General features: G+C 29.4%; 2 protein-coding genes and 1 long non-coding RNA gene across 6 annotated transcripts in view; all 3 read right to left on the bottom strand.

Moving 5' to 3' along the window:
• LOC143178725 (uncharacterized) overlaps positions 1-9,148 on the bottom strand; it is a 40,387-nt gene extending 31,239 nt beyond the window's left edge. For 2 of the 4 annotated variants that reach the window (XR_013001845.1, XR_013001844.1), the window contains exons 1-5: positions 8,793-9,148; positions 7,350-7,626; positions 6,994-7,277; positions 6,666-6,906; positions 6,425-6,584 (exon numbers count right to left, since the gene is read on the bottom strand). Coding sequence is in view for 1 of the 4 variants with exons in the window: in XM_076377526.1 (XP_076233641.1) it covers positions 6,523-6,584; positions 6,666-6,906; positions 6,994-7,277; positions 7,350-7,626; positions 8,793-8,981 (1,053 nt within the window). In the remaining 3 variants the exon portion in view is untranslated. Of the gene's footprint in view, positions 1-3,784; positions 4,650-5,223; positions 6,585-6,665; positions 6,907-6,993; positions 7,278-7,349; positions 7,627-8,792 lie in introns of those variants that run through there. The other 2 variants (XR_013001843.1, XM_076377526.1) reach the window with 2 other exon arrangements.
• A 724-nt stretch (positions 9,149-9,872) lies between these two features.
• LOC143179116 (RNA-binding region-containing protein 3) lies at positions 9,873-11,979 on the bottom strand. Its single transcript, XM_076378166.1, has 6 exons — positions 11,926-11,979; positions 11,258-11,737; positions 11,025-11,169; positions 10,502-10,951; positions 10,223-10,373; positions 9,873-10,137 (listed from the first exon to the last, which is right to left on the bottom strand). Exons 1-6 carry the CDS (start codon positions 11,944-11,946, stop codon positions 9,978-9,980), a joined length of 1,407 nt encoding a protein of 468 aa, XP_076234281.1. The 5' UTR covers positions 11,947-11,979; the 3' UTR covers positions 9,873-9,977.
• Positions 11,980-13,018: 1,039 nt separating this feature from the next.
• LOC143179063 (uncharacterized) lies at positions 13,019-14,312 on the bottom strand. The gene is made up of 2 exons (XR_013001891.1): positions 14,159-14,312; positions 13,019-13,793 (listed from the first exon to the last, which is right to left on the bottom strand). It is a non-coding gene; the product is annotated as an uncharacterized LOC143179063 (long non-coding RNA).
• Between the last annotated feature and the right edge of the window lies 1 nt (position 14,313).

The following is a 14,313-nucleotide window of genomic DNA, read 5'->3' as shown; positions in this document are numbered from 1 at the left end:
CAAAATGCGTTCGCCATGTTTGTGTGAAATGATACAGCTATTGTTTGTATAATAAATAAGATAGATCTTTTTATTCCAAAAACAACAATGTACATATATTTATAGTATCCTTAATATTTTAACAGAAAAATTAGATTTCTTGTGCTACCCGTCCGTGAACTCGCATCAAAATCGTTTGCTTGTAATACTCGTTGGTATGGTTTGCAATTTATATGTACCTACATATGAGTACAATGTATGTAACTATTGAACTGCAAAAATTTATGCATTCTAGTGATATATGGGTACCTGAGCTACGATTCAAGTCGGGCACTAGTCTAGTCGGATCGAGTTAAAATGATTCTTCATGACTTTTAAGTCGGAGTTTGGACATAAATTTTCAAGTTCAGAAGCACAAAAAATACATATCTATTACTTTTGGCTGTTCTTTATGTTTACAAAGTTTCATCCAAATCAAAGTCTGCGACTTAAAAAACGACCTTCCTTTATAAATATTAATCAGAAATGTATTGGGCACAACAAAATTCTCCAGCCTTAACTGGAATCAATGTTCCCAAGCCCTGCATCGTTAAACTGTCGTAAGTTTATAATTAGATGAACATTATATATAAAAATATGGTAATATTGTACAGACCTTATCTACAGATTCGACACCTGCTCAAATTGTTCCGATAATTAAAGTTAGATAAGTACCTCAGCAATAAACGTTTGCGATCAGCGTTGAACTGTGAAAAGCTTTTCTGAAGATATTCATTGTAATACAAAGTAAATATTATTAAATTATAAATAGAACAAATACATTGATTGTATAGTTTCATTACTTGATCCACTAACTATAAAAGAATAACATTCAGTTTTTTTCTTCTTCACACTCACTATTATATCAAGAAATTATCCTATGAAATAAAAATATCATAGCCTGAATAAAAGCTTACTTTAAACTGTTTAAACTATAAGTAAAATCTTGTAGATACTTTTTCCTAAAATTTTTACTTGTTTAACAATAGAGGCGTTCTTCACTTATCTATTTTTTTATATTTTTTCAACTCGTTAATTCTATATTAGATATAAAATAATTCGTGCTCTCCCTTAGGAAACAAAGTTAGCATTATATTCTTCAATTTAATTAGTGCTGTTTATGCAGCTATATAACATTTTCTACGTGCAAGGAAAGCGTGCATCATATAATTCAACGCTGATCGTAACATTTACATATTTTTACCCTCTGTACGTTTAGACAAGCCGAGTGATTCATTCAAATAACTACCCATGTGACGCATATAGTTTCTGTACTTCAAAAAATTAAAGATTTAAACGTGATGACACTCTAAATAACTGAAAGTGACTTTTGCCAAAGATTATTGCACAACAGGTATCACAAAAAAATACGTTTTTTTTTAATAATTAACTCAAAAATAAGGTCTCAAATGCAGTTTTATCATTTTTCAAATTAAGATGAGTGATGAAGAATGATCATTCTTGATTCAAATTTCTGACGCCTGTTGTCGAACATTCTGTATAAGATACAATTTTATTTATATTATTTATATTTGAGGTAAGTAGTTGAGATTAATTTGATTTTGTACAATAATATTCCATTATCTCGCACTATTTAGAGAATCGAGTTTGTATTCGTAACGAGAAATTTCTGGATATTTATGTCTTGAAGTTCAGATATTTAAAAAATGATACTTAAAACAGATTAAATCACTCTTGCGAAAATAGATTAAGGATAAAAATATAAAATCTTAATAGCTATTTAAACATATTATTTTTTTCATTTCCTCTTTTATAAGTGGAAGCTATAAACGATGGTATTACCACTTAGTAGTATTATTTTACAACGCTTATGTAACCGTCAGGTATATATGTATAATGTACTTATCACAATATTTTGTTTACCATACACCCCAAATAACATTCATTCTGTTTTATTATTTATCGGCCCCTTTGCATATTAATACACAACACTAACAAATTGTTACGAGCAACTGGCGTTATTATAGTATGCATTACATGTAGCACTGATAAATTGTTATAATAATGTATTCATCATAAACACAACTACATCTAACATTATTCTTTTAAAGATTCTTTTGTTCTTGTTTTTCTTTCCAGAAAATAGACGTCTAAGAGTTTGGAATAATACACAATTCTCGACTTTAAGTATGTTCAAAGATATCCTTAATTCCAATTCTTCTGTTAAGACATTACTGCCCTTGTAGAATTTAATTCTATTTATTCATATGGGACATGACAATATATGCATACATGCATATGTGTGTAATTAACAATTAAATAACTGTTACTATATGATATAGAAAATTACTTCAGATACAGCTTCTGATGTGTAATCACATATCATATATGCTCTATATGTATCCTAGACATGAAATTTCCTTCTTTCAACTTTTATATAAATATAGATATTAACTTGACTAACTTTAGAAATCTTCTGAAACCTTTTTACAATTGCTCCTACAAGCTTCTCAAAGTAGCAATTATAAAGCAATTCCAAATTTTAATCTTCAATAGATGCATTAGATTTATTTAGTATTAAGACTTGTCTACAACATGCAATCAGTTGGAGACTGTGTCAACAAATTCTTTCCTAGCTTAAATGAATTAAATGAAAAATTAAAAATATTATTTGAAAATTAAATGAAAATTTTTCTGTTAGGAGAAACTATAAAAAAAGTACAGAAGATTTCCAAAAATTACAAATCTAATATCTAAATCCATGTCAAAATTTAAAGAAGAAAATTTAACTATATTGTCAAATACAATAAGTGAATTATACTAATTAAAGTTAGGAAAGCAACGAATTCAATTCTTCAGTTATAACTTTCATTTAATAGATTCCAAACATATATTAGCAAACATCTTAAATCTGTACCCTCACTTTGATCCGAGCAAGGAAAAAAATTACATTTTTGAGATTAAATGTCAATTCATGTAATAGACAGTCAAAAATCAAGTACAAAAATTGGTTGTGACATTTAAAATTCAGAATTTGGTAATTTCAAGGAAAAAGAAATAGTATGTACTATTGAGATGCATGGTAGGTAATCAGGTACTTAGCAAATCGTTACATGATTCTATGATTCACATGTCAGGTTTGCTAAATAATATTATCCTATCCAAACTAACTTATACTCCAAGTCCAACTGCTCAGAACACATCACTACTAAATGTGATAATTTCTCCATTACAAGCTGCATACACGCCAATGAAGATCAAAACTCAACTGAAAGATGTCCTAACAGAGAAGCTTATGCAAAATAGTACTTAGGTTAAAATTATTAACTTGGGAAAAGTTGCAATTGCTAAATCATGTGTCTAGAACATTTCTTGAAACTTGTAGAGTGTGTTGATGACCCTAACTCTTGCATACGTAATAATTACAGAACAAGCCGATTTGACATTCAATTAAATTGCATATAAAATCGACAAGACTGTAGGAACACCATGTGGCATTCATGATAACTAATAGTACATTACACAAATTAATAAAAAAAGTAAAGGCATTAAAAGTTCAGTTCTTGGCCAAAAGCAACTTCTGCCAGGAGGTAAAGAAAGATCTGACACCAGAGATATACTAGTTCCACTACATTTTTAGAATGCAAAGTCAAGTGAAAAGAGGAACGAAACATTAAAAAGAAATAAAAGCTATTTGTGAATTTCTTGCACAATACGGTAGTTTGCAAATATTTTCATTCTTAGTTTCGCGAGTTACAACTAAAGCAAGGAACACAGCTTGGAAAGAAAAAAAATGAAGAAAAGATCTTGGTAAAAATCTGTTAAAGATGTTCATTGCAAATGTCCTTACAAAAAGATACAGCTAAAAATCTGTTGTAAAATCCATACAAGAGCTTTGCCTTGTCCTTTGCATCAAAATACAAATTAATGTAGATCAGATCAAAAGAAATGGTACAGTGCCTCTCAGAAATATAGTGACTTAGGTGGGACTCACGAAAATGGCATGATACTCTTGTGGGTGCAAGCCACCAAATGTGTTCCCCGCTACTTGATTCAGGGCTGTATCTTATTTGGTCGCATTTGTTTTCTTAGTCCCCACAAGGCTTCCTGAACCGTTTCCGAGTGCATGATCAGCCACCGAAACACTCATTATCAGAGGCTTGAAGAACTCGAACCTGCTGTTTTTATGAAGTCACTATACTTTCGATAGACATTATACCATAGTATCATAACGTGTCACCGGAAGAAAAAAAAACAACCACCGGTAATAATCGTGCAACAAAGAATGAAAGTTCAATATGGAAGGCACCCATATTTTCCAAATCTGCAAGTAGGAGCCTAAAGAAGTAGAAGAAAATATATACATGAAAAATATATGTACTATACGTATATATTAAGGATAAATATGTATAGTTATACTGGACTAGTTATAAGTGTAAATAGGTAGATTAAGTAATTCCTTAGTTTAATTTTTGTAATGTAATATTTTGTACATAGAAGTTCTGCGTAAGTTGTGTGTGTTGTCACTGACAAGGGAGCGATCTAGCGGTCAGGTAACAGAGCACGTAACACATTCTAGTCATTGCAACGAATAAAAATGTCTTTTCAGTTCGTAGACGCAAGAATTGAGATAGATAGTTCGACACACAAAGCAAAACAATCGAATCCCCCTAAAGTAAACAACAAACCAGTGTAATCGATAAACTAAATCAATAAACTAAACATGGCATAAAATGTAAACAGCTGGATTAGATTGTTCGTAGAAAGATTAGAATACAACAGAATAGTATAGATCACTTAATTCATTTTTTTATCAGATTCATTTGTAAAATCTCTCCCAGGTTGTGTATTTTTATTGAAATTATTTTTCTAAGTGAAATGATAAAACTGACAAAACTCAGTATTTTTGTATTAAATATATAAGGGTTACACTTAAAATTACTATCCTAATTTACATTAACGTTATTACTTTTTCAAAAACTATTAATCAGTTATATTTCTTATTTTAAATGAAGATATATTCAAATGACTTTCATTTCTATGAAATAAATATTACTATTAATATAATATACGTTATATTTCTACTGTTTGGAAGATATATTTTGATTTAAAAAATGTTACTCAAACCGTTTTATAGAGGAAAAGTTCATTTAATTTACAATATGTAATGTTTCCTTTATAACCGTTCAATTTTTACTTAACTTAGGTGTTTCTAAAGATAATATCTATGTAAATTCGAAATGGTAATTTTAAGTGTTTCATCTTGTATATAATAAATAGGTACTCCAAAAGTCAACATACAATTTTTTTATATAATTACACTGTAATGGATTAAACTATTAAATACGTTTTTTTAAATAAAAATTAAATACTTCACTTATACATTCTTATATAATTCTGTAAACTGTATCATAATGACTTTCACAGTACCTCATTCCATTTCTTTTCACAACTTGGCACAAACTTTGTCACAGATTCGTATATTCTTATATATGTATATGTATATATACATATCAGATATATATAATATATACATATATTATATTATATGTATATTGTATATAATGTATATATTGTATGTATTGTAAATATTGTATATTGTACATATATATATACATATACACATATGTATCAATTCTTGTAACTCATTACTGATGTACTTTGTATGGTAAAATAGTTCATCATTAGAAAGCATATAATTTTGGATCTATATGCTGAAGTAAGTTATTCGCTATTGGGTATACGAAAATATCTCTCTTACAGTACATTAAAAAGGACATGTACATCAGCAATGCGAACTTTTCCCCACATAGAGATTGTCCTGCACTTTATTATTTTGGAATATATTTCGTACTTTCTAAGTTTCAGCTTTCTATCGTTCACACGTATAACATTTAAATTAATTACAGTGGGTAATATAAAATCAGCATTCAAAATATAGACAATATAGATATAAACACATTTGTTGTTGTGACAGAAAATTACAATTAATCTAACAAAATGTTTTTGTTAAGATTTCTGAATTAAATGTAAAAAAAAAAAAAAAATAAGTACTATTCCTTAATAATTCAATTTTAATTTGAAAATTTTATAAATATACACTACAAATATAGCTGTAAATTATATGCTACTATGTAACACAACATTATGTGTACTCACTAGATTTTTGAAAGAATATGTGTAATAATTATTTTATGATGAAAACTATGACCTATGCCTCTTTCGTTAAATGCAAGGCAACTCTGTTAACGCAGACAATCAGTATGTTGAAAGAATCAGTAATCTACAAAGCCCTTTTTCCTTTGTATATCAACTTATACACCCGCAATTATGAAGTCTATAAAACGTAATCGACTGAACAACCTAGTCCAATTAAAGTCCATTATATACAAGGGAAAGGAACAATTTGGTCAGGTGGTCGATTGGTAAGTCACTTAAAACGCACCTGATGAGTCCGAAATGACAAACGTCGTTTGGACTAAGCAGGATTCTCACTCTATTCCTCTTCGCAAGGAACATAATATTCATTACATTTAATCATCTTCAGTTGTCCTTACGAGCTTTCTTTTTACTTTTCTTCTGTGGTTTAGCTTCCGTCCAAATATCTATATTTCAAAAAATATTGAAATTTCTGATCTTAAAATTCACACTTGCATTAATGTTAAAATACATGTAGAAACAATTACCTCCTAGTTCATCGAACACGACACCACTCTTTTCTTGTGTTTGTATACCTGCAGAACTTTTTTCTTCAACATTATCAAAAGCTTCTATATTGTCTTTTTTCTTTTGCGTTTTCTGTTCTTGGATTTTATTATCTACCTTTGGTGTAGATTGAGTTAATGCAGGTATATTTTCACTTTCGGATACTTTTTTATTCTTCTTGGACTTTGCAGGTTTCTTCTCTTCTTTTTCTATTTTTTCAACCTTAAATAAAAATTTACATTAATTATTACAATATCAAATAAATATAACAAAGAATATTTGAAATAACTTCATGGACGTTTAAGCTACCTTAGGTTGTGCTTCTTTTTCATGCTCTTTCTCCTTAATTACTTCTTCACTAGAAATAGGTACAAGAATTACATCTTTTTTTTCCTTTTCTTTTAACTCCTTATTTTCTGTTTCCTTAGCAAGTTTATCTTTAATCTCAATCTTTTCTGATTCTCTTTGTTTAGCTACAGCTTCATTAATTAAATCAGCTTTCTTAACAGCCTTCTTAGTCTTCTTTGAAGGAGATTCTTCCTCTTTCTTCTTATTCTTCTTATCCTTTCTAGAATAAGCTTGTTCCCAATCTCCTAAATTTCAAATGTAGAATATATAAATATTACAATTATCAAATACTTATGAAGAATTTAGTGAAAGCTTACCTTCATCAAAGTCTACTGGTTTCTCTTGAAACAAATTCTTCAAGTTCTTCTTATTTTTTACTTGTTCAATTTTATTTTCTTTACCAGCCTTTGCTACAATTTGAGCCTTATCTTTCTTAAGTATAGAAAGTTTATTATCATCTTCTTTTCGTTCTTTCAACTTTCCTTCTGTATCATCCACTTTAGACACAGCTTTCTTTGAAATATCTGTCTTTGCTGATATGGTTTTTTTAACAGGACTTGCTTTCTCAGTTGAAACTTGTCCATTGGCAGATCTCTGTAATTTACATAATTATATTTATTAGGTGTCCATTAATAATACCATTATATTTTATAACAAGACCTCATTAATTGGTTTAAGATTATATTCAAAGGGTTCTTTTTAAGATTTATCATTCTGTCATTAAATCGTAGTTTAAGTTCTTATCTTGGTTTTGTCTTGGCCCTATACCTTTATCATTAATACATTAAATAATCAAAACCCTAAATAATAGATTCTTTTAATTCAAATTGTAAGATTCTATTTTGTATTTTTTACTTTTTATAAAACTAGAAATTATAATCAATTATACGATAAGTATAATTATTAACATGTTTGTAACCAAAAGTTAAAAGTATTCTTTGGAAACATCATGTAATAGTGTCTATTTGATATTAATTAAATATATAGACTATATAGAGCATTAAATAAATATAGGTTTTCACATTTTGTGTGTAAACTTCTCTGCCAAAGCTGCGTTGACATTTGTTGAATACCCAGTCAGTATATCAAATACATATATGTTTACTAAGAAGAAAGTAATGATATATCCTTATAAGGAAATAAAAAGATTCTTGTACTTCTAAAGATGAAGAAACTATTCCATTATTATTGAGGTCTAAATGTTTCTACTCAGAAATAAACAAAATGATGAACAGGTAATAACCATTAACATACAAAAGACAGAATTTTATTCAGATAAAATACTAAATTTAGACTAAAAATATACACGTAAATGAAAGAAAAAAATTACATACTCATCACAGAAAGGAAAAAACATTTATATGCGAGTTACGTTGATTCATACACGAGTCAGGGAACTCAGAGCGCGTTAAACACCTGTGAATGAACATGGACACCATACAAGAAACAAAGTAAAAGTTAACAGAGAAGTTTAAGAAAAACTAAAGTATCAAGTTGAAATTATACACATATACAGTTCTGAATCGTGTCCTAGGTATCAAGAACAACAAATGCGCAAATAAACAAATAACTATTTAGCACGACAATGCCAGCTGATTATCAACCATGTGTGCGTGTAAATCATTCGCCACGAATAAGCAACCATATGGAGACAGACGTATGGACACATATGTATTGTCATAGCGAGACTGTCAGTTGTTTCGAAAAAAGCGAGCAGATACATGTATTGTTCAACTGTTTCACTTGCGAACTGTGCTAACCTTTTCCTTGATCTTGCTGCGTTTTTTGCTGGCAAATTTCCGGTCCACGTCGGAGCCCGTCGAGAGCTGTGCAAAAGGTGGTTGTTCGGCCTTCTTGAAACCAAAGACGAAAACGAGAATCGCGCATACGAGCACGATACCCACGGGCAACGCATATTGTGAGTGCTCTAGTAATAAGCTGATGTCCATGGCAATATAAGGGACGTGTCAACGTGTGCGAGACCGACGACGAAAATGAGGGACGGCAGTGGAGTAACGACGACAGCACATACGGTTACAACTCGACGGTGAACCGGACGCTCGGCGCACACAATACAAGCTCCCCTAAATTCAAAACATAGCGCTCCAACGGGAGGCCCGCGAATTACTGGATGCCAGGCGGGCGGCAATCTCCGCTGACGCGGCTGTAACATGCTACCACATGAATCAAACGACCTTTTATTAACGAAGGCCAGGCCAGACTCGATCACTTTTCATACATAATAAATCATAATTATCAAATTATTTTCACTAAAAAGTAAAAACACTGATTTATTTGAAATTTGAAATAATAACAATTTTAAATAGTGAATGATTTCATTATTTCTTTATTTCAAATTTAAAAAAGAAACAATCATCAAAATAAGCAAATACATGTGTGCTAATAAACTAATATCTTGAAATAATTATTTCAAATATTATGAATTTTATTTACTTTAAAATAAAGAAAAAACAGGTTTGAAAAAACAATGCTATCAAAGCCAGGGTTATGAACTATTACAGTATATACTTTTATACTATTAATTCCTATTATTTCCTATATTTTTCTAATAAATCTGTATTTCCTATATTTCCAAATAATAATCTTCAAAGTAACAATTCGAAATATTCTTTGGAATAGTTATTTCTTATTTCAATTCCATGCTACACCTCCATTTCAGGTGTAAATGATTAATGTCTAATTTCAATGATTTTAAGAGTGTACGTATGTTTACGCATTTTATATATTATATCTATTTGCACGCAAATTGTATGTAAAAAAAATATTGTAGGATTCGTAAATCCAGAATTGTTAGGTTTCAAATATAATGTACAGCAATTTACAAGCAATATGTACAAAATGAAATTCTTTTATTAAAAATATTTTCATTTATCGATAGTAACATATAAGATATAAGATAATATAGGATAATAATATAGTTTTTCTTAAGTTTTAACCACTTTAGCGAATTGCACAACCATTGGCTTATCTTTTAAAATATAACCATTTGTTTCATCAAGAGCTAACTGCGCTTGTTCTGCATTTTGTAATGTAATAAATGCTTGACCTTTCATTCTACCCTCTTGCATAAGTCGTACATCGTATCTAAAATTATAAGAGTTCTTAACTGCTCATGTAATAATTGAAATGAGTTATTATCATATTTTAAATAGAAATAAAAAGTTCTTACTCAAACTCTGTTTTTAAATCTGGTATTACATATTTTCTATAAATGAAATGAAGATCCTTTTCTTCAACTTGTTTCGCGAGGTTTTTTATATATAAACGATTTGATGGTTTACCAGGATGATAATTTTTAAAAACTGGTAGAAGCCTTTGATCTATAACGTAAATAAATTATTTTAATTTTCTTTCAAAATATACTTTCTTGATTTTCTAGTCTAATTTGTATTAGCGTCATAAACAGTATTTATGCTGTAAATAATAAAAAGGAAAATGTGATTGTTACCATTGGTCGAAATTTTATTCTCTGCTAATTCTTTGGATGTAATTACTTCTTGCTGCGTAGATTCAATACTTTTACTTTCGTTCGTTTCAACATTTTTAGAAGATGGAAACAGTAAACCAAATCCACTGTCCATAGCATTATCTGTTTCTGCACATTCATCCTTATTTGAAGTAATTAGTAACTTTTCCACTGTTTTCAATTCAATTTTGAGATTCTTTGTTTCTGTACGTTGTACTGGTTCAAACATATCTTCTGCTTTTATAATCTTTTGTGTGGAGCTTGTAGCTGTTATTTGTTTAGCAGGATTAACAAATTTTGGTATTTTTAAGCGTTTTGTAGATTGTATACGTTTTCTTTTTGCTGGAATAATTTCTAAAGGTCGCATTGCATTGTCTTCATCATTGGATTCTATTTCAGATTCTTTGTCTGTGCCGTCCTCTTCATTAGAATCTGATGAGTATAATGAATTACATACACAATAATATCTATAACCGAGAAGAAAATAAGGTTGTAATTTTATTACCATCATTTTCCTTATAACAAAAATCTCCTTTGCCAAATATATCCTTATATTTCTCCATATTATAGACTTCTTTAAGCATTGGAAATTCTGCTTCTAATTCTACAAAAGGAGGTGGTAAATTCATCCTGTTCATTAAGTGCAAAACCTAGAACAGGATACTAACATAAATTGTGCTTTAATATAGATATAAATTCTATATAATAAATATTAACATAAATTTTTACTTAATTTACCTGTGTATAAAAAGCTGGTTCTCTCAATAATTGTATGGCTATTCTGATTAATGTATTCTTTGTTGGAGGTGAATATCTATATTGTATATTTGGTGGAGGTGGCTGAGTGAAAACTTGATTCATAGTCCAACTATTTAATTTTTGTAAAAATGCTTGAAAATTGGATCTATTTGTTGATTCTCTTTTGTTTTCCTCTTTTGTAACTTTCTCATTGTAAATCCCATTTTCTGTATTGTCCACTGATATAGATTTCTTAGCAAATTCAACAGTCAAATGTTGTCCTTTAACATTTAGTTGATGCAAACGTAATAATGCTTCAGTGGCTGCTTGCTCAGATGAAAATTTAGCAAAAGTTATAGTATATTTTTTCGATGGCCTTAGAGTTCGTATTTTAATAGCACCATATTTTTTAAATAATTCAGTGCGTCGATCATTAGACAGTTCTGGTGGTAAATGAAGAATTCTGAGAGTATCAGATATCTAAAAGAAAATATGTGAAATATAAAATACTTGAAATAGCATTCGCATACTATGTTCTAAGTTCAAAACATAAACAGAATTAATTTCATAGGTTAGATACAAAAGGATACTTTAGAACAAAAGCACAATAAATGTTTTAGTTTACTCAATTATTTCCTAGTTATACATGTGTAAAAACAAAAAATTACATGCGCTATTTTCGATGTCATTATAAATTAATATACACAATAATGAGTTTAAAAGTAGTCAATCACCAACACCAACAATTATTATTGGCTTAGCTAGCTTAGACCTTAGACCATATACACATGTATGTGCATACATATGTGGGGCCTGTGGCACTCATGTGAAGTAGCTCACAGTAGTAACCAATTTTAATAAAACATAAATCAAAAAATTGCTCTTTAATTACCTATAATTGCTTATCAATTACTTTTAATTATTCGCTTTTAGTTCTCGACATATTTCTAAAAAACTTTTTTTGGAAATCTAGAGTCTTTTATGGGTTGGTAACGAACATTCAATATTATAAAACCTTTAAAATAATGCACAAAATAATCTAGCGAGGCTATCCAAAAATTGCACAAATAATTGCTTAACCCTTAATAAATAACAATTAGGTCAATAAACAACATATTTTATAAATAAAAGTATGAAACAGAAATCTAGTAATTTCTAAACGCGCATGCGCAGATCCCTAGTAACTTTAATGCAGATCATACATTCACATCTACATGAAAACTGAAAAATTTGTTCCGTCATATCGCGCAGTGACTTTAACAATTGCTCTTTAATAGTTCCTTACTGCCCTGTAATTACTTTTAATTGTTTATTCGTAGTTTTCGAAAACTTTCGAAAAAATGATGATGCTATTACAACTGTGTTAAGTTAGCAGTACATACAAGTTTACAATTTTACACCCTTCCAAAAAATTGCTCTATCTCATTACAGAATGGCTTAAATAATTGCTCTATAATTACTTTTAATTGCTCACTTCTAGTTTTTGAGAAATCTGTAAAAGTCATCGTGCTATTCGCACCGAAGCGAATATGTCATATGTTGCACATGTCAATCTTCTAGGTTACCCCGATGCATAAAACTTGTATATCAATAAATAATGGATTAGACAATTGCTCTTTAATTGCTCCTTACTGCTCTATAATTACTTCTAATTGCTCAACCGTATTTTTGCGAGGAATGGCCAAAAAAGTATCACGCGGTTATGACCAAGTGAAGTCGGCTGACAATGCTTCTGGTATTTTCAAGAATTTTACACTGATGCACATAGTACATACTTTATGTTTTTCTGTTAATTATTTGGTATACAATAATTTAAACTGATTGAGAAAGGTAATGTAGCTACGTAAATACGATTTGGCGTAGAATGATTCATCATTTAAAATTTTCAGTTTGCAGCCTATATCAAAGACTGTAATGAAATTAAAGAAATTATCATTCTCGTTATTTTAAATGTAATTGAAAGAGAACAATATTTATTTCCAAGTTTTTGTTATGACCTGCGAATTAGTTTCACGTTGCAAAAATTATAAATGAGTTTTTATTACAAGTTCACTAGCATTCTTAAATCTTTCCACCTTATTGAGGTGTGAAGTTTTGTACTTCGACAATATTGATGTATGGTTCTAAAAGTGCAATTCTTAATAGCAAACAGTATATCTAATATTTTTTGTTATTGCAGTATATATATATAATTTATAATGTAAGGTACATGTGTGCAAGCCAATTAATATTTAATATTTCACACTTTCTTCTCATAATTTATTATGTTTTAGTTATGGAGTATGGCTTACAGGTATATGTAAGCTACAGTTTCCTATTTATTGAATCAGAAATATATAGTTTACTCTTGCAAGCCTCATTTACTACCAACATATAATAGCATTGGATGCAAACAAATGTGTAATTTAATATTTCACACTTTGTTGAATATTCTTATTTGCAAGTGTGGGTTGTAGGTATGAGCCAAGAGTTTCTGTACATTCAGTCAAAAATACAGTTTATCCTTGCAAGCCTCAACTACTCCAATGTATAATAGCTGTAAAGCAAAGTTATAAAATGATATATGTGTAATTGTACCAATTATATTTTTACTATTCACGTCACTATTTATATTATATTGTAATATTCTCTTTTAATATCACATTGTGTAAAATAATAATGTCAAACGTAATTATTAAAAATGAAAAAAAAAATGATTAAAATGATACATATCTCCGTAATACGGTTGTATATACTTTTCTCAAATGCTTACTTCTGGCATAATCTTTAATTAGAATATTATTTGTTAACAAACTATTAAAAAATAATTGCTTAATATGATATTACCACAGAGGCTGTGATATTAGGCTTGAAATATACCGCGTTTTCCACTGTTTCTTCGATATCTGTCTTTCCTCTTACCTACAATTCCATAGAAAATGATGGAAACATATTTTTTTAGAGAACTGACAACGCTGTCTCTATGGTATGTACGATTTGTACGGATTTTGGGGTACGACATTAAAGGTTCCGACAGAAATTTCGCTTCTGTAAGGATGCTCTATACCTGTGCCCAT

Source organism: Calliopsis andreniformis, chromosome 5, assembly GCF_051401765.1.
Source record: "Calliopsis andreniformis isolate RMS-2024a chromosome 5, iyCalAndr_principal, whole genome shotgun sequence".
NCBI lineage: Eukaryota > Metazoa > Arthropoda > Insecta > Hymenoptera > Andrenidae > Calliopsis > Calliopsis andreniformis.
The sequence above is the reverse complement of the archived record's forward strand: the minus strand, read 5'-3'. Positions and strand labels throughout refer to the sequence as shown.

What these genes read in the sequence shown, in the direction of transcription:
- LOC143179116 (XM_076378166.1), bottom strand. Translation starts at nt 11,946, where the DNA reads ATGACATCGAAAATAGCGCAT. An exon ending in TGACATCGAAAATAGCGCAT is followed by an intron (nt 11,738 to 11,925) that starts GTAATTTTTTGT and finishes ATTTTCTTTTAG; the next exon opens with ATATCTGATACTCTCAGAAT. An exon ending in TTGTTATAAGGAAAATGATG is followed by an intron (nt 10,952 to 11,024) that starts GTAATAAAATTA and finishes TATACTCATCAG; the next exon opens with ATTCTAATGAAGAGGACGGC.